The sequence below is a fragment of the Nyctereutes procyonoides genome, unplaced genomic scaffold (genome assembly GCF_905146905.1).
Source record: "Nyctereutes procyonoides isolate TBG_1078 unplaced genomic scaffold, NYPRO_anot_genome, whole genome shotgun sequence".
Taxonomy (NCBI): Eukaryota; Metazoa; Chordata; class Mammalia; order Carnivora; family Canidae; genus Nyctereutes; species Nyctereutes procyonoides.
In genome coordinates, this window is record NW_026575052.1 from 4,175,297 (window position 1) to 4,202,345 (window position 27,049).

Here is a 27,049-nt window from a genome sequence, read left to right on the forward strand (position 1 = left end):
GTAAACATTTTCACACTATTACGCAGAAATAATGTGTCATGCATCAGCAGATATTTTTCATCCTCCGGTGGGATATAAAATATTTTCAGAGCTTTGGGGAAAAAAAAAAATGTGACCTGCGGTTTATGAAGATTACGACTGGCTTAAAGAAGAAAAAAAAAGTTTTCAGTGATTGCCTGCCCTTAGAAAAGATGGTTGCAAAGAACACACCTTCCGTACTCAAGGCGATGACTTCACACGGGCTCTCCCGTCCACTACGAGACTTAACACGCTGCCCTTAAGAAAAATGGCAGCTTCCTGGTTCCCCTGCCCTTCTCCAAGATGGCTTCCGCGGTGCCCGTCGGGGAGGGGGCGCGGCCTCTGGGGCCACTTCCGGGCTGGGCAAGGGGCGGGGTCCATTGAGGAAAGCCTTGCGTGCCGGCGCCCGCGACGGAGGCGCGCTTCAGGGCGCAGGCGCGGGGAGCGGGTGGGGGAGGAGGGAAAGCGGCGAGTAAGATGGAAGATGAGGAGGTCGCTGAGAGCTGGGAGGAGGCGGCAGACAGCGGGGTAAGGAGGAGTCGCCGCCGCGGGGCAGGGCCGGGCGGGACCTGGCGGGAGGGAAGCCTCCGGGGAGCGGGCCTGGGGATGGTTCTCCCCGAGGAAGGGCCCCACACGCCGGGCCGGGGGTGGACGAGGGGCCCCCGGTCCCTGAGCGCCGTGAAGGCCTCTTAAAGGGGCCGCGTTCCATTTCTCCCTCCACCTCTGCCGGGTGCGCCTCCCTGCATCCCCGCGACGTGCGCGTCTCCCGGGGCGCCCCACCCGCCCCCCGGGGCCTCCTTTCCTGGTTCCCGCGTCCGCTCGCTCGTCCCGGGGACTCCCTGAGCCTTCCTCTCCAGGGTGTCGCCGCCAGACACCCCCACCCGCGCCCGAGTCACCATTTTAAAGTTCCTGTGCCCTGATGCTGAGCCGCACACCATGTGGGCCCGGGCGGCGCGCGGGGGCAGGAGGGGAAATCGAGCCGGCTCTGGGCCCCTCCACTCTGTGCGGAAAAATCCCCCTTTGCTTTGCGCCTTCCGCCGCGGTGGGCGAGTCTGGGCTTTTTTTTTTTTTTTCTTTTCTTTTCTTTTTCACTTTTGCTCTGAGAGCCCGCGGCTGGCGGGTCTCCCGGGGACCCCTTGTGCAACAACCGAAAGCCCGGCGGGCAGCCCCTCTCCCCGGGGAACCACCCAACGACCCGAGCGCCCCCCCCCCAGCTCCTCCCCCCCCCCCCCCCGCCCCGGCCCCGGCCCCGGGGGCGAAGGTCTCCGGGCGAGCTCGCGATCTGTAAAGTAGCCGCATTCCTGGGAGGGGAGGGGGGGAAGGGGGTGGGGGGGGGGGGAGCGGACCGTTCGATTCTGCTTTTTTGGAGTTTTTTTTGGTTGGGACTCTGAAGCTGTGTAGGAGGAGAGTTTATCCCGAGCTGGAACAGCCGCAGCCGAGGGTCTGTTAGGTTGGTTGGCTTGGCGATCGGCTTTTTGGGGGTGTTTCAGAGTGTGCGGTTGTGCGGCGGCGCCTGCTGAGGATGCGGAGAGGGCCCCCCGGCCTCCTCGTGTTCGTGTCCGCTCCGTGTTGGCTCGAGTGCCCCCCCCACCCACCTTCAAGGTTTATGTGTTGGGAGTGGGGCGTGGAACAGGAGCTGGGGTCCACCCGCACCCCCCCACCCCCACCCTTGCCCCCCCCCGCCCCCTCCCCCCCAGCGCCTCGGAGGGTGCTCATCAGAGCTGGAAGAGGCCGACACATCCACCCCTCTTGCAGCAGTGGGAGTATCTCTGCGGGAATGTTGAAACTTGGCTTCGCTTGGAGGGTTTTTTTTCTTTTTCTTTTTTTTTTTTTTTCTTTTTCCGGTGGTTCAGCATTTCTTTCACGGTGTTTTATGTTTTTCCACTCGGCATCATTAAGGATTTGAAGAATTAATTCGCTCAGAAGGTGTTTGGTACAGTCACGTGCTGGCCCTGTCTCTTGGATTTTTGACTTGAGTCAGGCGAGCAATGGAAAGGTTTTGTAGGGAGCAGCAGCAACAGGTGTCATCTGGGTAATTTATTCGACAAACTTTTTCTTTTTTTTTTTTTGTTTGTTTTGTTTTGTTTTGTTTTGTTTCTCTGTGCTAGGTAGGGCAGTGTGCCTTTAGAAGTGACTTCGTGCCAGAGAATGCAAAGTTTCCGGGTACAGGCGTTTATTGCCTACCACTAACAGGAGGGCATCATTCAGACACCCTTCACGTGCACCCTCCCTCAAAGAAGCATGGCCTACAATTTGAGTGTGACTCAAATGATAAGTTGCTCGAGCATCTTGGCCTCTCTTTGGTTTTTCTCACCTGTTTACAAGGGACATGAGTATTTCACGGTTAAAGAAGAAAAATGAAAACAAGAATGAATGCAGGATTCAGAAATGGGGCGGGGTTACTTTTGTTTTTCGGAACGTGTGATTCACTTAGGGATCAGCTAGCCCAGTCCCACGTTTTACAGCTGAATGAATCCCAGGGGTATAAGATTTAACCTAGATCTTTCTGATGCTTCCGGTGTTCTTTCTACTATACTTCACTAAAACCGTTTAAAAGTGCCAGGTACAGAGATGGAACCCAAACCTTGCCTTCCTTGGTGATAACAATGTGCAGTAACTGCCCAAATGCAAGTTTTTTTTTTTTATATTTCTTTTAATTGAACTATTGAAATGAGCTGTAGAGGTATTCTCCTTTTATAAATAAGAAAACTGAGGTTTAGGGAGTAACCTATCTTGCTCAAAGTCGCACAGATAGTAAGTAGGGAGCTGGGATTTGACACCAAGCCTATCTTGACTCTAAAGAAGGGTTCAATCTGTAGCAATTTGCTGTCTCTTTGCCTGAGATCTGGAAGAAAACTTGGGAGTTGGGCATTGTCTTTCTTTTTCTTTCTCTCGTTTTTAAATTTTATTCATTTATTCATGAGAGACAGACAGAGAGAGAGAGAGAGAGAGAGAGAGAGAGGGAGGGGCAAGGACACAGGCAGAGGGAGAAGCAGGCTCCATGCAAGGAGCTTGACATGGGACTCAATCCCTGGACTCCAGGATCCTGTCGTGGCTCAAAGGCAGGCGCTAAACCGCTGAGCCACCCAGGCATCCCCACCTTTCTTTTTTAAGATGTTTGCTTTGGGTTTATATTTAAAAGCTCTCTTAAATTTGATTCCCTTTTTGAATTTCACAAAGGGTTTTGTAAATGTACACTTCTGCAGGAGAGGAGCCAGGGAAGGAATGTTCACACCACTGGCAAACCAACTGACTGTACATGTCTTTCAGATGTAGCCAGTTGTGTATGTAAAAATCTTACCTTCTGTTTATCCTGTCTTCCAACTGATACATGGTAATGAGTGTCAAGTACCCACCTTTCCAAAAAAACATCCTGGGTGGTGAGAAAACTAGCAAATGGACATCAGCTAATTAATTTATAAAGCAATCACTCTAACTTTATATGATCTAGAGGTCTAATCCTTGAAAGTAGAGGCTTTTGGGGATCCCTGGGTGGCGCAGTGGTTTGGCGCCTGCCTTTGGTCCAGGGCGCGATCCTGGGGACCCGGGATCGAATCCCATGCCGGGCTCCCAGTGCATGGAGCCTGCTTCTTCCTCTGCCTATGTCTCTGCCTCTCTCTCTCACTGTGTGCCTATCATAAATAAAAAATAAAAAAAAATAAAAAAAAGAAAGTAGAGGCTTTTGGTGTCTCTGCTCTAAGCACCACAAAAAATTTTGACATCATGCTGGAATGTCTTATGTGTCCATAATTATGAGGTCATTTTTTCTTGCATATCTTCAAAATACTCAATATTGAGTCCTATTGTGTCATTCTAAGGAAGGCTTTGAGAAATACTTCAGGTGGTCTGTAAATAGGCTGCTTTTTTGCTTTTAGTGTGAACACTGACCTAATGTAGAATTGTTCCTTTGCCTGTTTCCTCCCAAGGAGTTACATCCCCAATAAAAGGACAATTCAAGGAATATAGCTTATATTCCACTAAGGAAATGCTTCTTTAAAAATATACTGCCTTGAGAACACCTGGGTGGCTCAGCGGTTGAGTATCTGCCTTTGGCTCAGGGTGTGTTTCTGGAGACCCAGGATGAGTCCCACATTGGGCTCCCTGCAGGGAGCCTGCTTCTCCCTCTGCCTGTGTCTCTGCCTTTGTCTCTCATGAATAAATAAAAATCTTTAAAAAAAATTAAAAAATAAAAATATACTGCCTTTGGGAGAAATGAAAATGTAAATTGAATTAATGTTCATTCAAACTTTAAATTCTACCCTTTGTCTTAAGCACATTTCAGGGGAGCATTTTATAATGAGAAGACATCTTTGTGCTCCGGGAAAAGAAAAAAAATCAAATCAAGTGCCTGGGTGGCTTAGTCAGTTAAGCATTTGCCTTTTGTTCTGTCATGATCCCAGGGTCTTGGGATTGAGCCCCACATTGGGCTCCCTTCCCTGTGGAGAGCCTGCTTCTCTTCCCTCTGCCTCCTCTCTCCTCCTGTATTCACTCACACTATCTCAAATAAATAAATAAAATCTTTTTAAAAAATCAAATCAACAGTTTGCTCAATTTCTGACAGTTTGAAGCTTTATATATTCACTTGTTTAGACCAGGAAAAAAAAAAAAGACATAAGCTAGTCCATCTTGTAGGTTATGAGCTAACCCAATCCTAGGGGAAGATAGATGGTACACAAATGGAATTAGACTGGTAGTTATTATAATGTGTTGGCAGCCTGTCTGATTTCTTTGCATATCAAAAGTTGCTTTTTGTTTTTGGCAAGGGCAAGTCATATAGCTAATTGGAAGAAAATGTATCTTAAAAAGGATGACTGGCCTTCTAGACTAAACTCAAATTTATGTTCACTTTCTATCCTCTTTAGGCCTCTAAACATTATCCCATCAGTGATACTGGGTGGCATACAAGTCTACTATAGGAAGGTCTCAGCACTGCATACTGACTGTGTACCAGGCACTGGGCACAGTCCAGTAGAGGAGTCGGATGGGTAAGGCAGCACTTTCTTTGGAAGAGGCATAGATGGGGTACCATGGCTAAGATCAGAGACAGTTCTGTAGAGAAGGTGATCATTCAAAGGACCCTTAATTAAGTTGTAGTAAGTCTGGGAGGGGTCGGTAGATATAGGCCCAATGCGCATGTAGACAGCAAGAGAAAAATGTGCCGCATTGCATTGGAAGAGCTACAAATACTCAAATACTTCTTTCTGGCTGTAGGGTAGGGGGTTGGCAGGGCTGAATGGAAAGAGATGAGGCCAGAGAGGTATGCAGGGGCCAGATCAGGAAGGGCCTCCTTGTACTTGGTTCTGGGAACTTGGACTTTGTCCTGAACGCACAAGAGAGCTTTGGAGGCCTTTTTTTTTTTTTTAAAGCAGAATAATGACAGATTTTAATTTAAGAGGTAAGAACTTTGATTAACGTTTTATTCTTTAGAGAAGACGCCATTCTCCCTGAAGCATGCATGGCTTCTACCTCACTTTTGAGGTCCTCAGCACTCCCTGTAACTGCTGTCATTACGGAATATTTACAGTGGATATGGATAGAGAAGAAATAACAGTTATTTGGGGGCTACGTGGTGCTGATTTGTCTTTATAGTAAAGAATACACATAAGACTTGGGGTATCAGAAAGCACAAATCCAGGTGTACTGTGCCTGAAGGAGCCATTTCTAAGTTATTCCAGTCCTTCTGGGAGATTGGGTCCTAGGGACTGTGATGATGCCCAGCTCCGGCTTTCTATAAAGCAGTTGGCCAGTTTAGACATGATCATGCTGAGCAGTCTTTCCCAGCGACTCTGGAAAAAGATCTGTTTCACTGTGGTTTCAAAGAAAGTAGGATAATGAGCTTTTCACTATAACTTCTCTGCTCTTTTCATTGAGGCTGCATGGGGGGCCTGTTCCCGGCATGCTTTGGGTGTTTGAGAGAGCTGTCATGGTTGCTGTGGGCTGGAAATTCAGACAGTCACAGGCCTTCTTGCTTTTCTTTACACAACAGGAGAGAGAACTTAGTATATCTCTCTGAAGCTTTCAGTAAATTCCTGCAAGGACTATTGTCCTGATGTGATGACTCAAACGTATTCTTGGGGCCAGCCCTTTCTTTCTGGTTTCCACCTTTATACGCAGTGGCTTCCCCACAGTTAATGTCGCTTTCTGGCTGTGTCAGCTAGAAGCCTTCACAAGGTATGGGGTGTTCTTTCCTGCACACTTGCCCCACAGGAATGGAATTTTTTTTCTGTTGGGACAGTTACAGACTTGTTGGTTTCCTAGGAGAAGACTGGGTTTAGCTACTTATAGCTGTGGCCAAAATACAGAATGAAATGGGTGTGTTTTTTTTTTTTTTTAAATAGTAACCAGAGAGATTTCTCCTGCTGAAGTGTTTTTAACTGCTAGTTTCTGCCAAGCATCCTTCTCTTTAACATTCAGCTCTATGCAGGATGTTTGATGGGAAGATAGAGGTTAAGACCCACCGCCGCAGAAATTAGCAACAAATCCTGACTTCAGTCTTTACGTAGATAAAGATTCTCATCCCTGAGGGTATGATATTTCAAAATGTTCCTCCCACTAACTCATCCCCTCCCCACACCCAAAACTCTTTCCCTTATAAAATGAACACAGGAAATAACAGTCATTCCTTTCTAAAAGGAATAATATGTATGGTTGAAATTGCATTCTTCAGGGTTGTGATCCTTAGATGAGATCGTACAGGATAGTTAGGACTCAAGTCTGGAGAGGTCAGGATTGTCACCTCTCTTCCTAGACCTTGAGAGCCAAATTCCTAGCCGTCATGCTCTGGGCTTTCTTGGCTTACAAAGGCTTTTGTGACCCTTCAGCTGTCAGTTTTTGCTACCTGGTTACATATCTCACTGGTGAGCAATTCTGACCATAAGCCCCCAAATTCGCAATCCCACAGGCCCCTTTTGGAAGGGCTTCTTGGATAGCATCCTAAGGGCTCACTACAGGCTAGGCAGAGTGCATTTGTACGTTCATTGTCGCAGTCAATCAACATGACCTAGTGACATGGAGGTGTTTTTATTCCCAGTGTCCGGGAGAGGAAATCACTTGGAGAGGAAATCACTTGGTCGATCACAGGTCAGCTATTGGCATCCTGAGCCCTCACTTAGGGACCTTTTTGGACTGTTGTTTACTTTTGCTTTTCAGAAGATAATTAACCAGTTAAATGCTTTAGGATGTTTAGTTGCTAGTTCATTTGAGGTACTGTGACTTGTTTCACCTGGATTGATCTTTTGCCTCTGCAGCCTGATAATGAACTAATACATTTTCTGTCTCTGAGAAACTCCAATCTGGTTCTCAAGAGCCAAGAGGACAGCGCTACTGTCAGTGTATCACTGAGGGCAAGTGACGTACTGGTTGAAAGCTTGATCATAAGTGGGAAATAACTTTTTAATATCTGGCCAAGTGAAAAGGAATAATAGACGTAAGTTTTGCTCAGATCTCTTGAGAAGATTTAATACCTCTGCCCGATATTTTAAGGATCCCTGTAGCTGTAGTTGCAAACTGGCGGCTTTGGGGGATTCAGCCTATATACTCTATTGGGGTACACACAGTTATATATTGAATTCGAATGCCTTTACCTGGGTCTTGGTTGCTCTCCTGTCCTCTGGAGTCCCCACTTTATTTATTGTGGGACCTGTTGTGTTCTGTCCTGCTTGCTTTATTGGCTTGGCCCTGAAGGCATTGTGTTTGCTGCTCCTGTTTAGTGCCATGATTCTAACTAGCGTTTGATGACAGTGCCCTTGGGTGTTTGGATAAAACCTCCTGGTGGTGTAGCTGTTGGTGTAGAGGGGAGGTAAGAATGACTTTGTTCCATTCCCCAGAGTCCGAGTGCACATTTCCTTTGGGAGAGGAGACTTGTAGTCTTTATAAACGAAAGAAAGAGTAGGTCACTTCTGCCAGTTACTGACCTACTTCCTCGTCCGCGGCAATAACGAAAGTCTGAAGGCAAGGCTAGAGGTTTAGGTGCCAGATCTGATTGTTGGCCAGATCACTCACTGCCTACCTTTGTCTCAGCTTCGTTTTCTTCTTTTGCAAAATCAGGTTAATAAAATCTGCCTTGCCTGATGGTGAGAGTTGAAGGAAGCACTTAGTAAGAGATCTTGCAAGACGGCAGATGTTAGAGCAGAGAATGCCATTGCCATGAGCATGAGGGCATCGTACCCCAGGTCTCCAGCTTCCCCAGTATGGCCTCTGTCTGGGTAGAGTAGGAAGTTCCTAAGACTGGCTGAGGGCTCTCTCTTATTGCTGCGCCTGAGGGCTAATACACTGTTCTCTGTACAATATGCAAGGGAAAAGCAATAGTAAATGCAGAGAAAGGGGAGCCCAATAGACTCTACCCACTGTTTTATTCTAAGGACAGGGCTCACCACCATTACTCACACTGCTGCCTCTTCTGCACCTTTAAGGGAAAGAGTTGCATGGATTCCCTCCCCGCCCTGGAAGCGGAAGGAAACTGTCTCAACATGGCAACTCACAGTGTCTGAGCCCTCCAGCTTGGGATCCATTTAAATTGTGAGACTTGTTCTCTACTTAAGAATTATTTCCTTTTGGGATGCCAGGGTGGCTCAGAGGTTAAGCGTCTGCCTTTGGTCCAGGGCCTGATCCTGGAGTCCCGGGATCGAGTCCCACGTCGGGCTCCCTGCATGGCGCCTGCTTCTCTCTCTGCCTGTGTCTCTGCCTCTCTCTGTGTGTCTCTCATGAATAAATAAATAAAATCTTTAAAAAAAAAAAAAGAATTATTTCCTTTTGGGTACTTTACAGATTTGAGATCTGGACTTTGTTGTGGTCTGCTACTGCTGTAGCCCTTCCTTGGGAACCCTGAGCTTGCACTCACCTGGCCTGGGGTGCAGAGAAGGCAAGTTGGTGTACCCTGCCAGCCTTCATCCTGTCTTAGTGGTTCCTGTGGCCACCCACTAGCCACACTCCTGAAACTTTTTGCTTCCTCCTCTTGAGATTTAGGCTTCAGTTTTGTCATTTACTAGTTGAGTGGCCTTAGGCAAGTCATTTAACCTCAGAGCGTGTAGCAAGGCTACTGTACATCCCTTGGATTGTGGTGAGGATGAGAGGTGATGAAGGGAGTGCACAGTGCCTTCCTTTCAGGAACCTGTGGCAGGTGCTTGGAGAATGCTGCTGCCACCACTGCTGCTGAGAAATGCCTGTGGCAGCCTTAGCTCTATTTTGTCTTTTTGTTTTTTAAATATTTGAGAGTGTGTGCACTAGAGCACACACATGCAAGTTGGGGGAAAGGGGCAGAGGGAGAGAGAGAGTCCCAAGCAGACTCCATGCTGATTACAGAGCCAGACGCTGGGCTTGATCTCACAATCCTGAAATTCTGACCTCAGCCAAAACCAAGCGTTGGATGCCCAAACCAACTGTGCCACCCAGGCACCCCCTTAGCTCTTTTTTAGGACATGGATAGTGTTGCTGCCTTTGGACCCAGATAGACCCATTTCAAATTCTGGCTCTGCTCCATACTAGTTGTGGAACCATGGCCGAGTTATATAGCCTCTCAGGATTGATTTCTAAATCATTTGTGAAATGGGAATATATCTCTAAAATCCTATTTCATAGGAGGCTCATTAATTCATGTGTTGGGTACTATTTTAGGCACTATGGACAACTGTAGTGAATGAAGTTTCTTCTCATAAAGCTTGCTTTGTAGTGTAGAAAGATGGACAGTAAACAATAATGTATACACATACATGGTGAAAAAGAAAAGAGATGAGGAGCATAGAAAGTGACTGGCAGAGGTGTCGTTCTGGGCGGAGGGTTCAGAGAAGGCCTCTCCATAAAGATAGGCAGAGAGAAAGTAAGAAAGCAAGTGTGCAGATGCTGGTGAAAGTGCATTCCAGGAGGAGGGAACAGCAAGTGCAGAGGTCCTGAGGCTGAAGCATGCTTGTTTTATTTGAGGAATAGGTGGGGGATAATTGTAGCACAAAGTGGTAGAAGAGGTCAGAGATAGCAGGGAGCCAGATCCTATAGACTAGTAGGCCATGATGGATATTACCTTGAAATAGGAAGCCAAAAAAAAAAAAAGAAAGAAATAGGAAGCCATGTGAGGGTGTTGAGCAGAGGCTGACTTGGTTTTTTAAAGGATCATTCTGGCTGCTGTGTGTAAAATAAATTCTAGGGGCAAGAGTGAAAACAAACTGATGAGGATGCTATTTCAGCTGTTCATTCAAGGGCTATGGTCATAGCAGCAGAAGTGTTGAGGAAATTTAGGATATGTTTTGGAAGTAGAACCAAGTAAGAAAGAGGCATCACAGAGGACTCCAGAGCTTTTGGTCTGAGTTGCCAGAACACTGGAATTTCTGAGATGGCCTAAGTGGAGGGAATGTGGGAGAAGCAGGCTTGGGTGAGTGAGTGAAATCAAGAGGTTGGTTTTGGAGCTGATGAGGTTAGGTCCCTGTGAAATCAAACTGGGTGTGTTTAGTCAGCAGTGTATATCAATGTCTATAAAGCTGTGCATAGAGGGGTGTGGATGGCTCGGTTAAGTGTCTGCGTTCAGCTCTGGTCATGATTCCAGAGTCCTTGGATTGAGCCCTGTGTGGGGCTCCCTGCTCAGCAGGGAGTCTGCTTCTCCCTTTCCCTCTGCTTCCCCCCACCCTACTCATGCTCACTCACTCTCTCTCAAATAAACAGAATCTTTAAAAAAAAAAAAAAAAAGGCTGTGGAACTAGATGAGATTATCAAATAAGCCAGTAGAGCTGCAGCAGAGGAAAGGTGCAAACTCTCCAACCTCAAGGGGTCTAGAGAGGAAGAGGAGCCTATCTTGTTACAAAAGAAATCAAATATGAGTTGTGAGAGGAGCTAGCCAGGGAGGTAGGAGGAGACTGGGAAGGTGGGATTTGGGAGGCTGGTATAAAAGATGCTTTAAGAGGAGCACCTGGGTGGCTCAGTCAATTGAATGTCCAATTCTTTTTTTTTTTAATTTTTATTTATTTATGATAGTCACAGAGAGAGAGAGAGAGGCAGAGACACAGGCAGAGGGAGAAGCAGGCTCCATGCACCGGAAGCCCGACATGGGACTTGATCCCGGGTCTCCAGGATCGCGCCCCGGGCCAAAGGCAGGCGCTAAACTGCTGCACCACCCAGGGACCCCCCCCCCCTTTTTTTAAATTTTGATTTATTTATGAGAGTGTCCAATTCTTGATTTTGGCTCAAGTCATCATCTCAGGATTGTGGGATTGAGCCCCATGTCGGGCTCCATGCTTGCCATGGAGCCTCCTTGGTATTCTCTCTCTCCATCTCCTCCCTTTCTCCCTTCCTAAAAAAAAAAAAAAAAAGAATATGCTTTAAGGAAGGAGTTTTGAGCAGTGTGGGATGATGCTGAGAAGTTGAGTGAAGACGTAGAATTAACCATTGAATCTGGCAACAGTGGAGGTCATTGGGGACTCCTGACAACAGTTTCAGAGCTAGTTTGGCGCAGGATGGTGAGTGTTACTTGGACCAGGGCCTGGGCCAAATATGGGGCATGGGGTAAGTGCTAGCTGTCAGGCCAAAATGACAGGACCCACCAGAGTAGGTTTTGCACATCTGTAAACCTGCCCCTTGGGTCCTTAGAGAGCTGAGTCACTAGTTGCTAGAAGATTAAATGTATAACAGAGATAGATACATTTTTTTCCAAGGTTTGATCTCAACCAGTGTTGTCCAAGAGAAGTACCACTCAAGCCACACATGTAATTTAAAACTTCCTAGAAGCCACATTTAAAAAGTAAAAAGAAACAGGTGGGATTGGGACACCTGGGTGACTCAGATGGTTAAATGTCTGCCTTTGGCTCAGGTCATGGTCTCAGGGTCCTGGGATTGAACCCTGTATTGGGCTTCCTGCTTAGTGGGAAGTCTGTTTCTCCCTCTGCCTCTCCCTTCTGCTCCCGCGCTCTCACTCTCTCTCTCAAATGAAAAAATAAAATCTTAAAGAAACAGGATTAATTTTAATATTTTTTAAAGTTTTATTTAAATAATCTCTACACCCAGCTGTGGGGGTGGGGGACTCAAACTCATGACCCTGAGATCAAGAGATGAGGAGTCACATGTTCCACCTGCTGAGTCAGCCAGGTGCTCCTAATTTTAGTATTTTAAATGTAATGCAGTATATCCCAAATAGTATCATGTCAGCATGTAATCAATATTGAAAATAGGTTAATGAGCTATTTTACACTATTTTTGGACTAAGTCTGGGAAATGTACTGTGCATTTGGTGCTTAAAATACAGCTCAGTTGGGACTGGCCACATGTGGAGTGCTCTCCAGCCACGTGTGGTGGTGGCTACTGGACTGGAGATGTAGCTGGAGAGCGTGCCCAAAGGACTTCCTCTTCCTAGGCAGTTGCGGGGAGGTCCTGAAAGCCACATGAACTTGGGAAGGAAGGCAGGAAGCAGCTTTCCCTTCCAAGTAAGTAAGAATTGTTTCGTCTTTACAGCGTATGCTGCCAGAGCCCCTCAGAGTTTTCTGGTTCTCCTGGTTTCTTCAAAGTCTTAATCTTGCTGGCCCTGGGAAGTATGGCTGATTTTCTCCAGCAACTTTTTGAATAGTATTCATACAGCTAACGAAACCCATTGCTTGGGCAGCCTGGGTGGCTCAGCGGTTTAGCGCCGCCTTCAGCCCAGGCCGTGATCCTGGAGACCTGGGATTGAGTCCCACGTCAGGCTCCCTGCATGGAGCCTGCTTCTCCCTCTGCCTGTGTCTCTGCCTCTCCCTCTCTCTCTCTCTTTCTTTCTGCCTCTCTTTCTGTTGTATCTCATGAATAAATGAATAAAATCTTTAAAAACAAACAAAAAACATTGCCTACTGCAGCTCAAGTAATCTCAGATGGTTTTCAGCTTAGGAAATTTCTTATTTGAGGTCCCTTTCCTTTTTTCCTTTCCTTCTATTCATGTTTTCATCCTCTTTTGCCCTGATTTTTTATGCTCCTCTCTTTTCCTTGATACTCTTTCTTTAGGTCTCAGCAGTTGTCTCAGGCTCCTCATCGCAGAGTTGCTCGCTCTCCACTTCTCTTTTCAAAACACTGTTCATACCCCTAATATAGCAACTGTGGTTTGCTTATCTGTCTCCTCCCTCCTGGCTGGGCTCTCTTCTTCAACAAGGATTGCCTTACCTCTGAGGGTCCAGCATTGGCGGGTCTCCTGCCTTATAGTAGTTTTTCCACAAGTGCTTGTCTCTGGCTTTTTGTCACAGTGAAGCAAAAGGGCACTTTTGAGATACATTACCAAAGCATAGACTTCTTTTTTCTTTTTTTTTTAAGATTTATTTATTTATTCATGAGAGACACAGAGAGCCAGAGGCAGAGACATAGGCAGAGGGGGAAGCAGGCACCCTGGGAGCCTGATGTGGGACTTGATCCCGGATCCTGGGACCATGCCCTGAGCCAAAGGCAGACACTCAACTGCTGAGGCACCCAGGTGTCCCGCAAAGCATAGACTTCTTTAGGGAGGGAATTTTTTTTTTTAAGATTTTATTTATTTACTTATTAATGAGAGACAGAGAGAGAGAGAGAGAGAGAGGCAGAGACACAGGCAGAGGGAGAAGCAGGCTCCATGCAGGGAGCCTGACGTGGGACTCAATCCCAGGTCTCCAGGATCACGGCCTGGGCTCTAGGCGGCACTGAACCGCTGAGCCACCCAGGCCGCCCTAGGGAGGGAATTGTAAAACTGTATCCTGGGCCCCCACAGTGACCCACTCAAAGTGGAATCTCTTTCCTTGCTGTGGGAATAACAATGGAGGAGTGTTTTGTAGGAAATGGAACCTTCCAACAGATTGATATGTCTGTATTAAAAAGGCAACCAGTGAATTCATGGCCTAGATGGTCTTGTGTTTCAACTTCTAAACACTGCCTTTTAATTAAAAAAAAAAAAAACTTTTTAAAAAAGATTTATTTATTTGAGGGAGGGAGGGAGGAAACAAGTGTGGGGGCAGGGACAGAGGGAGAGGGAAAAAGCAGACTCCCCGCTGAGCAGAGAGCCCAATGTGAGGCTAGATCCTAGAACCCTGGGATCATGACCCAAGCAGAAGTCAGACGCTTAACCAACTGAGCCACCCAGGTGCCCCTAAAGATTTTATTTTTATTTTTATTTTTTATTTTTTTTTAAGATTTTATTTATTTATTCATAGAGACAGAGAGAGGGAGAGGCAGAGACACAGGCAGAGGAAGAAGCAGGCATCATACAGAGAGCCTGACCTGGGACTCGATCCAGGGTCTCCAGGATCACGCCCTGGTCTGCAGGCGGCTCTAAACCGCTGTGCCACTGGGGCTGCCCTAATGATTTTATTTTTAAATAATCTCTACACCTAATATATATATATATTTTTTTGATTTATTTATGAGAGACACAGAGAAGCAGAGACCTAGGCAGAGGGAGAAGCGGGCTCCATGCAGGGAGCCCGATGCGGAACTCGATCCTGAGACCCCAGGATCATGCCCTGCGCCAACGGCAGATAGATGCTCAGCTGCTGAGCCACCCAGGCGTCCCCACCCCAAGATCAAGAGTCTCATGCCCTGCTGACTGAATCAACCAGGTGTCCCACCTTTTCCTTTTTTTTTTTTAACTTAACCAATCATGTTTGCCCAGAAGTTGAATTAATGTTTTGAACCTGATGGTGATCCTGAATGAAGCATTGCTTCAGAATCAGACCCAGAGTGGTTTGACTTTGGGGGCTTCCCTCCCTGGAGTTAGCCAGTGGGGCTAGAATAAGCACTGTCGACTATCACTGTGACACCACTGACATAGAGAAATAAGGCTGGGCTAAAACAGGGTTAACAGAGTTGGTATGAAGGTGGTTTGGAGAAGTCTCGGGATTGCACGTCTGGACTTGAAATGGCCAGTGGTGTGGCTCTAAAAGTACAGAGACCTTTTTATCTGATAGTTTTGGACCAGATTTTTCTGGCTTTAGCTGTGGATTCTTAAGTGAATTTGAGGCCCCTGCAGAAATAGAATCTCATCCAGGTGGAATGGGAGGCATAAGTGCCTTGCTGGGGACACTGGAGGCCCTGTAGCCAGGGGAGTGGATACTGAGGTCCTGCTCAAGACTTCTAGAGTTCCAGGCCAGGTGTGTTGGAATAAAGGTCTGCCTTCTCCTCCTTCCCAGCATCTCCTCTGCTTTTTTCTGAAATGGTGGCATTGTGCTCAAAAGAACCTGTCAGGCTTCAGTTCTGAGAACACTTCTGTACTCAGGGTATGGGTCTCTTTTTAGATTCCAGTGTCAGTCCGCAGACATGCACTCCCCAGTTTGAGGTAGCTGCACAAGGCCAGATGAACCTGTGGGATGTAGTGGGTCATGAAGAGCCCAAGACCAGTCGTTTTTCCTTGAATTCAAGAGGAAAATCAGAAAATGTCATCTTCTGAAATGGAAACTGATAAAGAGAAGCAAATTATCTGAGAAAAGTCACTTAGTCACTTTTGCTGATAAAAAGAGGTTATTTCCTAACTCAGAGCCAAGAACCTCCATTTGGTACAAGATTTCTTGAAATCTTAGAGGAGTTGTGTGGATTGCCTTGGTGACCAGGGATTCTAGTTATGAGAGGAGGGATGCAGTGGTGGAGCATGATAGTCCATTCCTTTGGCACTGAGTTGGGTAAGGGGGGGAGATGCTGGGCGTGGATAGCAGAAGGTCAGGTACCAGAAAAGGTGGGGAACACCCCCCACCCCCATAGTGTAGTGGAGGAAGACTTGGGTTTGTTCAGTGTGTCTCTTGTGAGTTTGGCTAGTTTGAATCAGCGCCCCCAAGGCTTCATCAGCCCTAGGTGAACCAATGGAGTCTGTTTCTTGAATATTCAGATCTGAGGCTACAGCTGTGCTGACACCATACTTGCTGTACTTTGGACCAAGATCTGGAATAGCCTAGTTACCGTCCTCCTTTCCCTTTCTTCCTTTTCTCTCTGCTTCCCACTTTTCTTTTTTCCTTTCTCATGCACCTCTTAACTGCTACAGAGGTGGATCTGTGATGGCAATCTGCCCGCCCACAGATTCATCCCTATCCTCTGTCTCCTTTGATCCTTTTGAAGATGGTGGCTAGGGAACAAAATAGTCTGGGGTGTCCCCTTCCCTGCTCTTCTTCTCATGTGCCACCACACCCCCTCCAGCTTTCTGTGAGAGCTTACAAGCACAGTCATTGCAAGGTTGAGGGCATCAGCATTCAGGAAGCTGTGCTTCTCTCAGGTGAGTAGAATTTGAGGTTGTTGCATCCTTGCATCTGACTTCATTTGCCTTGTGGCTGAGGCCTCTTCTTTACCTCCCATAAGGGACCACCCTGTCCAGAACTGTCTTGCTCCCCACTCTGGTTTTTCATGACCTCCTGCCTCTACTCCTTCCTTCTGGTTTTGCTTGTTCTCTCAGACCAAGAGGAGTGCACCTCATTTTTGTAGAGATGTAGCCCCACAGGGCAAGTGATATCTGTGTCTCTAAGGAGCAAGAGAGCTTTTGCTTAGGTTTTTGACACAAAGAGGAGACCACACCGCTTAGCAGAGCACAGGGAATCATCTTCTAGAGGCTGCTCAGTGCTATTTGGCCAAAAAATAGCTAGCTTTTCCAGAAAAAGTCATGGGAAATCAAACATTTCTTATCACCCCACTTCTGATACGTTTATGTCCTAACACTTGCTTCTGTCCTGGTGACCCCTCGTGGCTCAGAGAAGTCATAGAGTGATGAGCTTATGTATGGGTTTCTTTCACTACCTGTGAAGCTTGAGCCTCTTAACACAGAAGTCTTCACCTTTGACCAAGGTTCTGTTCATCCTGTTCATTCTTATGAGAAGAGAAGATGCCCTTTGGTATCTTAAGGTAAGATAAGGTTTCTTGTTGGGCCTACATCTAGATGCTTCCTCATGCAGCACTCTGAGGCCTGTTTAATTCCACTGGGCTATTGCATCTCTGAAGGCGACAAGCACTCTCCTTGTAGTGCACCCTGTAGGAAAGTTTTGGCTTGGTGCAGCTCTTAGAGCACGAGACTGAGAGGAGATCGATTGCAGGGGCTTGTCCAAAAGGAGAATGGACTGACTCATGATACCTGGACAGACTCCAGAAGGAGCTGCAGTGCTCTCTCCGTTTGCTGGCAGGGCACTCCCTCTTCGCGGGGCCAGCTCTGGGCACACTTGTGTCCAGCTGGCCATCTGGATACGGTCAGGATCAGCTTTCTCCCAAAGCTGTTGGATTTATATCCCATTCTCTAATCTGCTGGAGGAATTCCTGCTCAGTTCTGATAAGCTATCCTGCTTAGTGTGATGGAGTTTGATGGAACTCTTAGTTATTGGAGTGCCAGGGGGCAGTGGGCATTTGGGGATGACAAGGAAGAGATCAGTGTATCTAATGGCTTTCCCATCTCCAGGGCATGTGAGCAATTGTGGGGCTGCGCCAGCATCGGGGAGGGCCTCAAAAGGCCTTAGTTCTTAGTCCTTAGTTCTTGGGCTGCCTCTGTGGTTGACTTTGTGACGTTGGGTTTGTTTCTTAACCTCCTTCCTTCATCTGACAGAAAAGGATAAAAGCTCTTTTGTCTATCAAATAGGTAGGTAGTGTGAACAGAAAATGAGTGTCTGGGGGAAGTGTATTGACAGCCATAAAGCATTATGATGATGTAAGGCATTATTTTTCAAGCTACTAGTTTATATTATGTGCCAGGTATGCTGGTTACATTCTAGTTTGGGGTCAGAGACCCATTTGGGCCATACTCAGGCATGGTCCATAATGACCTCCTGAAGGGCTCTTTCCTACCCAGGCTCATTTGATGAGCCTGGGCAAATTCTCTTATCTTCCCTAAGGCCGTACAGAAAGAAGGAAACAGTTTGCTCTTTTGAGAGAAACCTAAATGGGGCTTCTCACATTCAGTTAAAGTAATGTGTATTTTACCACAATTTAAAAAAAAAAAAAAAAAAAACCTCCTGTATTAGGCCCATTTGTCTGTATGCCTTATTTGGCCCTCGTAGCGATATGAAAGTGAGAGTTCATGTAATGAAGTTTAAAAATGTAGAGCTTTCCCGTAAAAATATTGAGTCTGTTTTTTTCCTCAAATAGCAGCTCTGACCCTGTGAGCCAGGGCTCTGCTGCCCATCTGTAGGCAGGGTCAGTGCCCTTTGGTGCCTCTTAGCCGCTTCAGCTCCCCACTGGGCTCCTGCAGAAGGAGTTTTGCTTACTTGCCTGGCTGGTGGAGGCATTTGGTTCTGACCCTGTGTGAAGGCTTCTAAATCCCACAGATGTTAAACCTTGCATTTAGGATGGAGAAACTTGAGTAGGAGGTGTCCTTTTCAGATGGGAGCAAAATGATTCAGTGTAGAGCTTGAAACTGTAAGTTATTTGTGGAAAGCCTTGGAAAGCCCTTACATGGTAACAGGGCTTTAGACTAATGTGGGAAATACTATCTACTCAGGCCATAACACTGGTATTAAAAAGAATTAAGTGCTGTGGGCTTAGATTCTCTCCATGCACACCCAGGTGGTCGTAGTGGTCACAGTGCACCTTTTCCAGTCATTATTAAACAGCAGCTGAGTGCTAGCTTGTGTTCTAAGCTTGAGTGAGGGGTCTTCCATCTAGTGGCTTCCTAGCCCCTCCAGGGAGTGGATGGGACCCTCCGAATTCAGTGTGTTGTGCTTGCCCCAAACATACTTTGCATACGTCATAAAAACAAAAAATGTTAAACACAACTCAGCACCAGTCAGAATGAATGTCCATGTCAGACTGGATTGAAATCTGGCTTCATAGCGTGAGCCGAGCTTCATATTGTTTACAGGAGACAAAAATAAGAGAAGGAAAAGAGAAACATATTCTGGGGACTACTCACCAAAAGAAAACTGAAATAGCTTTATTCATATTAAATAATAGATTTTAAGGCAAAGAAGATCATTTCATAATGATAAACGGTAATTTACCAGAAAATAATCTTTGATTCTTTGCATAGTCTGTAAACCTAACAAATGAGCAAGAATGTAAAGATTTTGAACATTATAATTAACCAGCTTGAATTGTACTCATTGACTGTAGAATATGGTCCTTTTCTGGACATTTGGAACATTCCTGAAAACTGGCTACACACTTGGCCCTGAGGTGGATCTCAGCAAATTTCAAAGATTTTACTGGCAGTTAAGGCAGTGATTCTTGACATTTTGCAAGTTATAGACTCTTGAAAATCCCATATGTCCTATAAGTCAAGATTGTCACCTTCAGCACTACTGACATTTGGGGCTATGTAAGTCTTTGCCAAGGGGGTAGTTCTGTGCATTGTAGGATTCTAGCAGCATGGCATCCCTGGACTCTACCCACTAGTTGCCAGTAGCACCTTTGCTCTGGCAGTGGCATCTAAAAATGTCTCCAGACATTGCCAAATATCCCCTGGTGGGCAAAACCACTCCCAGTTGAGAACCACCATTACAGATCTTTTCTTCAGAGAAATAATACCATTTTTCATACAATTTTTTTCCTAAATGGTCTTGTCCTCACAGAGGACAGTTGTGGGATGTTTTGTATGAAAAAGCAGTGGAATAGCCAAGAAGCCTGAAGGTTTGATATTTGCTCTGTGCACAGCCTCCTCCTGTCCAGTGCATGGGGTCTTGTGCATAAGAGTGTGGGAGCATCACAGAATTCCTGGTGCTGAGGGCCTGAGGGCTCCCTGCCCACCTGTTTCACGGATATTAGGCTTCTGTTTTGTTCCAGGCCTTGTCTAAGTGCTAATCACAGAGTTCAAGTCCATAACAGTGGGGGGGGGGGGAGGCTGTAAAATATGTGATAACATGTGATCGTGAAGGAATGTAAAAGGGAGAGCTTCTTGTCTGAGAAGGAGGTGATTAACTGTGTATGGGGCCAGAGAAGACTCCACCATGGAGAGGCAGACATCAGCGTGGGTTTTGCAGGATAAGTGGAAGTTTGCAAAGGGGAGGATATTGCAGGCAGGTGAGTCAGCATGCTGGGTTCTGGGGGTTGGTAACAGCTCAGCTTCACAGTGATATAAAACAGGAACCAAAGATAAAGGTATGAACGAGGCGTTCTTAGGAGCTTGGACTTGATCTGACAGGCAGTTGAAGGGGTTTTAGTGGGGAAGTGATACAACTAGACTTTTGTGTAGAAAGTTGATTTGAATGGTGCTGTGAAGGACAGATTGGAGGCCAGGAGACTATTTGGAAGCTACACAAGGAACCCAGCTGCATGTTGAGATCTAGAGGTATCACCATGGCCACGGGGTTGGAGGGAGATCAACCCTCAGGGAGTCAGGTTCCCAGACCCGAGGCTAGTAAAGGGAGGTCTGCATCCATTACCTCAAAGGACACAGTAATGTCCCTGGTCAGAGGACACCATCCTTAGCTTTGAAAATAAAGACATAAGTTTTTATCTAAGAGAGATTTTTTTTCCACTTTTTATATACATTTTTTTCCTCTAGGAAATAGACAGACGGTTGGAAAAAAAACTGAAGATCACACAAAAGGAGAGGTAAGGCTGCTGTCTGGTCTGAGGGCTCATGCTCTCTGTTGTTCGAGAGCTGGGCAGTCAGTGGTATTCTCCAGGTGGCCATTAGGGTTAGCAGGGTAGGCACCCGAGCATGTCCCTCAAAGATGTGGTGGCTTGAGGCTTTGAAGAGTGAGTCTGGAGTGTCGCATATGCCTTCTAACTCAGTGGGTACCTCGTGTGAGGTGGTCTGGTGGAAAGTGGGGAGGTGACAAATCAGAAAACTTGGGTCTTAGGCTTGGCTCTGTTCCAGTTTCTCCAAGGTTTGGGACAAGTTGTTTCGGAAAAATCAGTTTCTTTCTCTGTGATATAAAGCGATTGGACAGATGATTTATCTGGGCCCTCAGTGGCATGGTGGCTGAGGGCATTATGGGGGTATTCTGGAAGAAAAGATCTCAGAAAGTCTCAAAGACCTTTTTAAGGGTATTTTCCCACAGCCACACAGAGAAAGTGGGTTTCAGAGCAGGTGAAAGTTGACCTCAGCAGTCTGTCTTTGGGCTTAGTTAGGTAAGCTGTGGGCCTGCCGCAGAGAGAGAGGAGGGAGGAGGGAGGAGGAGGAGAGGACCTTTCTGGACTTGATGGACTTGATAGTCGTTCCCCAGGGGATGCCAGGAGGGCCCTGCCCACCTACTAGTTTCCTGGTTCCCTGACTCTTTGATCGGATTGCTGGCTCCTTGTCTGTCTGCTCATCTCAGCAACTGCACTGATGTCTGGTTCTAGTCCCCTTGCCATGCCATTCCTGTCCTGCCCAGGACTTGTTCCAGTTCCTCCTAGCGGCAGCAGACTTCCTCCAGCCCCTTCCCCACCTGACAGCTGTGGTTTTGAAAACAGGCCCCTGTAGGCTGTTTGGTTCTGAAGAGAAGCTCATTTAGGCCGCTTTTGGGAGGGTCTTTCTGGCTGGTGAAGAGCGATCATTCCTGCCTGGATCCCCTTTTCCCCTGTGGCTTTTGTTTCTCTCCCTTCCTGTGTGGTTCTCTACCTCTCCTTGTGGACACATTGCCCAGTGTGCACATCCACCAGCCTTGGACAGTGCTTCTCCTCTGAGCACTGCCCAGCACTGTTTCTGAGATTGTCCTTTACCCCAGCCCCGCCGCGTCCAGCATACCAGAGAGCCATGGTGAGGGAGGTGTCTCTGCTCAGAAAGTCTTCTGAAGAGGTGATCCCATTGTCTGGTGTAGCTTGTCTCTGGGAGGCACAGGTCACTTACCAGAGGGCTGAGGCAGTTTGGTAAATCCTGTCTTCATGCCAGGCAGGGATGGTGGAGTGGGCTCCTTTGTAGTGTTTGACTGGTTTAAGCACATGTGGTAGAAGGCCATGGCTGGAGTGAACGCTCTGCTGACCCCTAAGCTGGGGGGCTCCCATTACACCAGCCTGTTACACTCTGCTCTGTGTAGGGAAGTTGGGATTTTAACTGACACCATTGGATTCTGGGCACGAAATGTCTTGCCATAGGGGCCAAACGGTGGTTGATGTTGACTGTGAACCTGGGGATAGAAGTCCCAGAATGAGATGCTGTTCCAGCCCCTTTTGCCTGGGGTTAGGTTTGAGGAGCAGACCTGAGGACGACGTGAACTTATGGCGAGATTGCTCTTTTGAGAAACCCCTCTTGAGGAGTAAGAGTGTTGGTGTCTGGTCAGAGGCCAGAGAATAATGAGTAGACTTAGGAGGGGAAAGTGATGGGGGGTGGGTGAGGTACATGGATGGGGCCTCTGTGGTCAAGGATAGGATTTGTGAAGCTGTGTTTGCTCTTTGTCAGCAGGAAATCCAAATCTCCTCCCAAAGTGCCCATTGTGATTCAGGACGATAGCCTTCCCACGGGGCCCCCTCCACAGATCCGCATCCTCAAGAGACCCACCAGCAACGGTGTGGTCAGCAGCCCCAACTCCACCAGCAGGCCAGCCCTTCCTGTCAAGTCCCTAGCTCAGCGGGAGGCGGAGTACGCCGAGGCCCGGAAGCGGATCCTGGGCAGCGCCAGCCCTGAGGAGGAGCAAGAGAAACCCATCCTCGACCGGTGAGTGTGGCTGGCAGGGCTGACCGCGGACCGCTATGCCAGGCGACTTTGAGGTAGAGGAGGGGGAGTGGCCTGGGGTCAAGCAGAGTAGTGAGACGCAGGCAGGCGGCATCTCCAGCTGCTAAGCCGAGCCCGGGGGCAAGGTCAGGGTCTGCCGTCTGGCTTACTGGTGTGCCCCCTTTGCGTGTTGCAGACTGAGTCAGAAATCTGCCATTTCCTTCCACTTGGGGCTGCCTAGCCTCTCCGTACCCTCATAGCCTCATCTGGGGGGGGAAATGGGGTAACGATAGTACCTCTCCTGTCAACTCATTGTGCAAATGAATAAGTATAGTGTCCTGAGAACCCTGCCTGGCACAGTGGAAGTGCTTAGATGTTATCTTCGGGGTCTCATAATAGCTCTCTGTGATGTTTGGTGAATTTTCTAAATCCTTTTTCATTCCCGGCACTTTTTTCTCTGCAGTCCTACAGGTTGCATTATGTAAATTTGTCACCTTCTGCCAAAGCAGTATTTGTAAAAGTAGCCTCTTTCTGACTTTGAGAGGCCTCCTCGGGCTTGCTATTCTGGGACTTGATCTATGTACCTTCTTCCTGTCCCTTCGTTAATCTGATAGACTTCCGTTCTCCAAGCCTTCACTTGGCAGACTAGAAAAATCTGTTTCCTGTTAGTCTTCCATATTAGTATGAGTCATGATTTGGAGAGAAGCAGGGCACAGCAGTGGCCGGTACTGGGTCCCTCTGCTGAGCCCTAGGTTTGGGGTCTTACCTCTGCTTAACAGCCTGGAGCCGTGCCACACAGTGCCGTGGAGGTGGAGCTGGCCGGGGTCACTGCCTCGGGATGGGGTGGGCCCTTGAGCACTCCCCCTACCTCTAGATTGGGGGAAGAGGTGAGCCTAGACTCCCGGCCCCCCCGCCCGTGAGCTTCCCAGCTAGTCAGAGAGGGAGCCAGAGTTGGCTGATAGCTACTTTGGCTTCTGCCCCAGCTGCAGTTTTAAGATTTGGCTTTAAGATTTGGGGACCTTGGGCAGCCCCGGTGGCGCAGTGGTTTAGCACCGCCTGCAGCCCAGGGCGTGATCCTGGAGACCCCGGATCGAGTCCTGCGTCAGGCTTCCTGCATGGAGCCTGCTTCTCCCTCTGCTTGTGTCTCTGCCTCTCTCTCTCTGAATGAATAAAAAATAAATCTTTAAAAAAAAAAGTTAAAAAAAAAGATCTGGGGACCTCTTGTATGTCCTTTTTCAGGCCTCCCTCTGATCTTCTTCCCTCCAGGCCAACCAGGATCTCCCAACCTGAGGACAGCAGGCAGCCCAATAATGTGATCAGACAGCCTTTGGGTCCAGATGGGTCACAGGGCTTCAAACAGCGCAGATAAATGCGTGCGGGAAAGGATGCCGCCACCGCTGCCGCCATCACCGCCTCTTGGGTCGTCCGCCACGGGTCGCACTGCCGTGGCAGACAGCTGGACTTGAGCAGAGGGAACGACCTGACTTACTTGCACTGTGACCCCCTTTGCTCCGCCCACTGTGACCTTGAACCCCATGCACTGTGACCTCCCTCCTTCCCCCCCTTCCCACTGTGATTGGCACGTCTACAAGGGCTGTCCCAAGTCAATGGAAAGGGAAAGGGTGGGGGTCAGGGGAGGGTTGGGGGGACCCAAGAAGGACTCAGAGTAGAGAGTCAGACAGTGTCACTCGGCCACTTGGGGTAAAGCCAGTGCCAGCAATAACAGTTTATCATGCTCATTAATTTGGGATTTCAAAATACAGATGAGAACTCCCGTCCACCCACCCGCAAGTGCATGTCTTCATCACTTAAAAGCAAGTTCCATTTGAAAATGTCCTTTCTTTTTTTTTTTTTCTCCTTCCTACTTTTGTTTGTTTATACAAATAATCTGATTTGCAAGAAAAAGTGCATGGGAGGGGTTTTAGCAGTTTAATGAATTTTTAATTGAGAAAGGGTAGTTTGGTAGTCTACTTAAAAATGTTTCTGGGAAATTCACCAGAAACATTAACCAATAGGACTTTGGTGAGCTTAGCTTCTGTATTCCTACTGCCGCCCAGAAAAGGGGCAGGGCTCTGCAGCCCCCAGGACAGATGAGCACCCCATGCCTATACCTCCCTCCCCCAGCTAAGTCCCAGGGCATCTTCGCCCTACCTGGAGACTGAGCTAGCTCTATAGGCTCAGAGAGCCTGGGGAGGATGCCAACCCCACCTCTAGTATTTTGGGAGATAGGGAAAGTGAACAGACTTCCCCTTCCCATACCCCTCAGGGTGGTTCCCTGCCAGCCAGGCTTGCTCCTTCTAGAAGAGAGCAGGGAGTGATATGCACTCCGGGCTCGGAAGTAAGGAATGTGAGACTTGCTCAGTGTTTTGCTGTTAGCCCGAGGAGAACCAGGAGAAAGTGGTTCCAGGACTCTGAACCTCCTGCCCAGTGTGCTTGGAAGGTGGATAGATCTTCCCACTCCAGCAAGGCTTGAACTCTCAAGGGTCTGTGGAGCACCATCTCTGTTGATGGCACCATGCCTAGTATATTTCCTTTGTGAAATCACTACCTTGGGAGCAGACCATTCTGAATACATGTGGGAAAAGGCAAGCTGTGCATTGCAAAGATTGGTGGTGACAGACCATAGACCCAGGCCACCCCTCACCCATTTTTCCAGAGCAAGGCTCTGGAATGAAGGCAGTTTCCCCTCTGTCCCTAGAGCCTAGAGATTTGCTTTGGCTCTTTAAGGTGGGAGAGGCTAAGAGGGCAGCTGCCTAAAGCAGCTCTGTGTGTGTTTGTATAACTGGGTCCTCTCAGGCTTTCTGGTCTCTTCCATTGCACTGCGCCTTATCCCTCAGCCAGCCAGGTAGCCTCCCCACTCAGCGGATGAATTTTGGAGTGGGTGATAGGACATTTTGTGATTAGGGCAGCTTGCGGTGGCCAAGGTGGCAAGCTAGGTTTTGCAGGCTCACTCCACCTTTGGTTTACCTGGCTCTCAGCCTTGCCCTGTGGGAATGTAGGTCAGGCCCAGTAAGCCATGTCCCACTGCATCTCCTGCTGAGGAGGAAGGGCCAGCTGCCCGTTGAATCAGCAGCTAGTCCACAGCATAGCCTTATAACCATGAGCAGCCAGGAAATGGTGCGTGAGCAGAGCTGGAACAGAGCTTCAGTCACAAAGAGGCCACAGGCTGTTGGGTTGTACCCACAGGCTGTTGTAAGAGGAATGGAGGGATGATCCCCCAGAAGTGGCCAAGGAAGAAGATTGGCTGCTGTCTTTATAGTTCCACTGCCCTGACCAAGTTTCCTCCTTCTAGATGTACAGTGTCTAGCCTTCATGTAATAGTAGTTTCTGGCCCAAGATGAGACTGTCCTTTCAGTTGGAGAAGGGTACAGAGGTAAGCCAGGTGGGATGGCCAGGAATACTGATTGCTCAGCCATCGGGACCACCTGCTCTTGCCCCCCTCTCCCCTAGTGGGAGCTGAAGGGAAGGCTGGCTGATGGGTGTCTGTGGATTGAGGATGTAGTAGGGACTGGTGTTCCCACCTCCCTCTGGCCAAAGATGGGGCTTTGCCCACTGTGCCTGCCACCACCCATCAACAGTTGTACTCTTGGCTTCCCAGATGGAGAGGTGGCAGGCAAAATTTTAAAGAGAAAGAAATGAAAACAAGGAAATGTGTTGGGGGGAGGTGGGAGGGTTGATGGGAGAATGGTTTGGATTTTGTGTGTGGGGGGGGTTGTTTTTTGTTTTGTTTTCTTTTTTTTTTCTTTTTTCTTTTTTCTTTTTTTTTTTTTTATTGTCTGTAACTTTCCTTAAGTGCTTCTTCTTCTTCTTCTTTTTTTTTTTTTTTGTTTTTTTCTTTTAAGTAAGCTGCAGGCTTTGGCTTGGAAAACCCCAGGGGGGGTGGGGGTGGGGCAGAAACCTGAGGCTGCTGCCTGTTTATCTGCCTTCATGGTACTGTCCCCCTTTCCCCCAGTTCCTCCCTGACCCCATGAGCCAGGCCTCAGACCTTCCAGCTAACCGCTTCCCATGAGCCACTACTCTGATGTCAGCCTATAACCAAAGGAGCTGGGGGTCCAGGCCTGGTGACCAACCCTTCTCAGCCCACTCAATCAGGGTGCTCCCCACCTGCAGGCAGGAGGCAACACCCTATCTGCTACCATCAGCCCCTTCCAGAGCCCACTGCCCCGCCCTGCCCTGTCCAGCCCAGCCATACCCTGCTCTGCCCCATGTGGGGATGCTCTGCTCAGGGATGGGCGGGCAGGGCTGCCCCAGCCTCCCTGGTAAGCAGAGGCTCTGGAAACGTCCGGGGTCCTGTTTTCTGCTCGTGTGATCCCAGGGGTGCATGTGGGCCCCTTGGGTGTCTGAACAGAAGGGCATGGGAGGGAGGGCCGCACCCCTGCAGTCCTGCTCTGCTGGTCTAGCGGGCAGCTGCCTACCCCACCCCACCCCGCACCGCGGGCTCCTGAGTCGGCAGATTAAGCATTTTATAAATTGTATTTTAAATACATGTTTTAAACTTGTCAGAACCTTGTCCTCATTTCAGTCCCTGGCCTCCTAACCTCTTGCTATGCCTGCTTGATTAATCACTGGGGGAGCTACCTCTGCTCAGTCCCAGGGAGG

The 27,049-nt window shown here is 48.1% G+C and overlaps 1 protein-coding gene across 2 annotated transcripts; it reads left to right on the top strand.

Moving 5' to 3' along the window:
- Window positions 1-458: 458 nt before the first annotated feature.
- SZRD1 (SUZ RNA binding domain containing 1) lies at window positions 459-26,949 on the top strand. 2 transcript variants are annotated; one of them, XM_055332311.1, is made up of 4 exons: window positions 459-546; window positions 20,378-20,427; window positions 22,199-22,453; window positions 23,717-26,949. In XM_055332311.1, exons 1-4 carry the CDS (start codon window positions 496-498, stop codon window positions 23,817-23,819), a joined length of 459 nt encoding a protein of 152 aa, XP_055188286.1. In that variant the 5' UTR covers window positions 459-495; the 3' UTR covers window positions 23,820-26,949. The 2 variants fall into 2 exon arrangements, with proteins under 2 accessions (XP_055188286.1, XP_055188287.1); XM_055332312.1 differs by having other exon boundaries at window positions 22,202-22,453.
- Window positions 26,950-27,049: the final 100 nt, after the last annotated feature.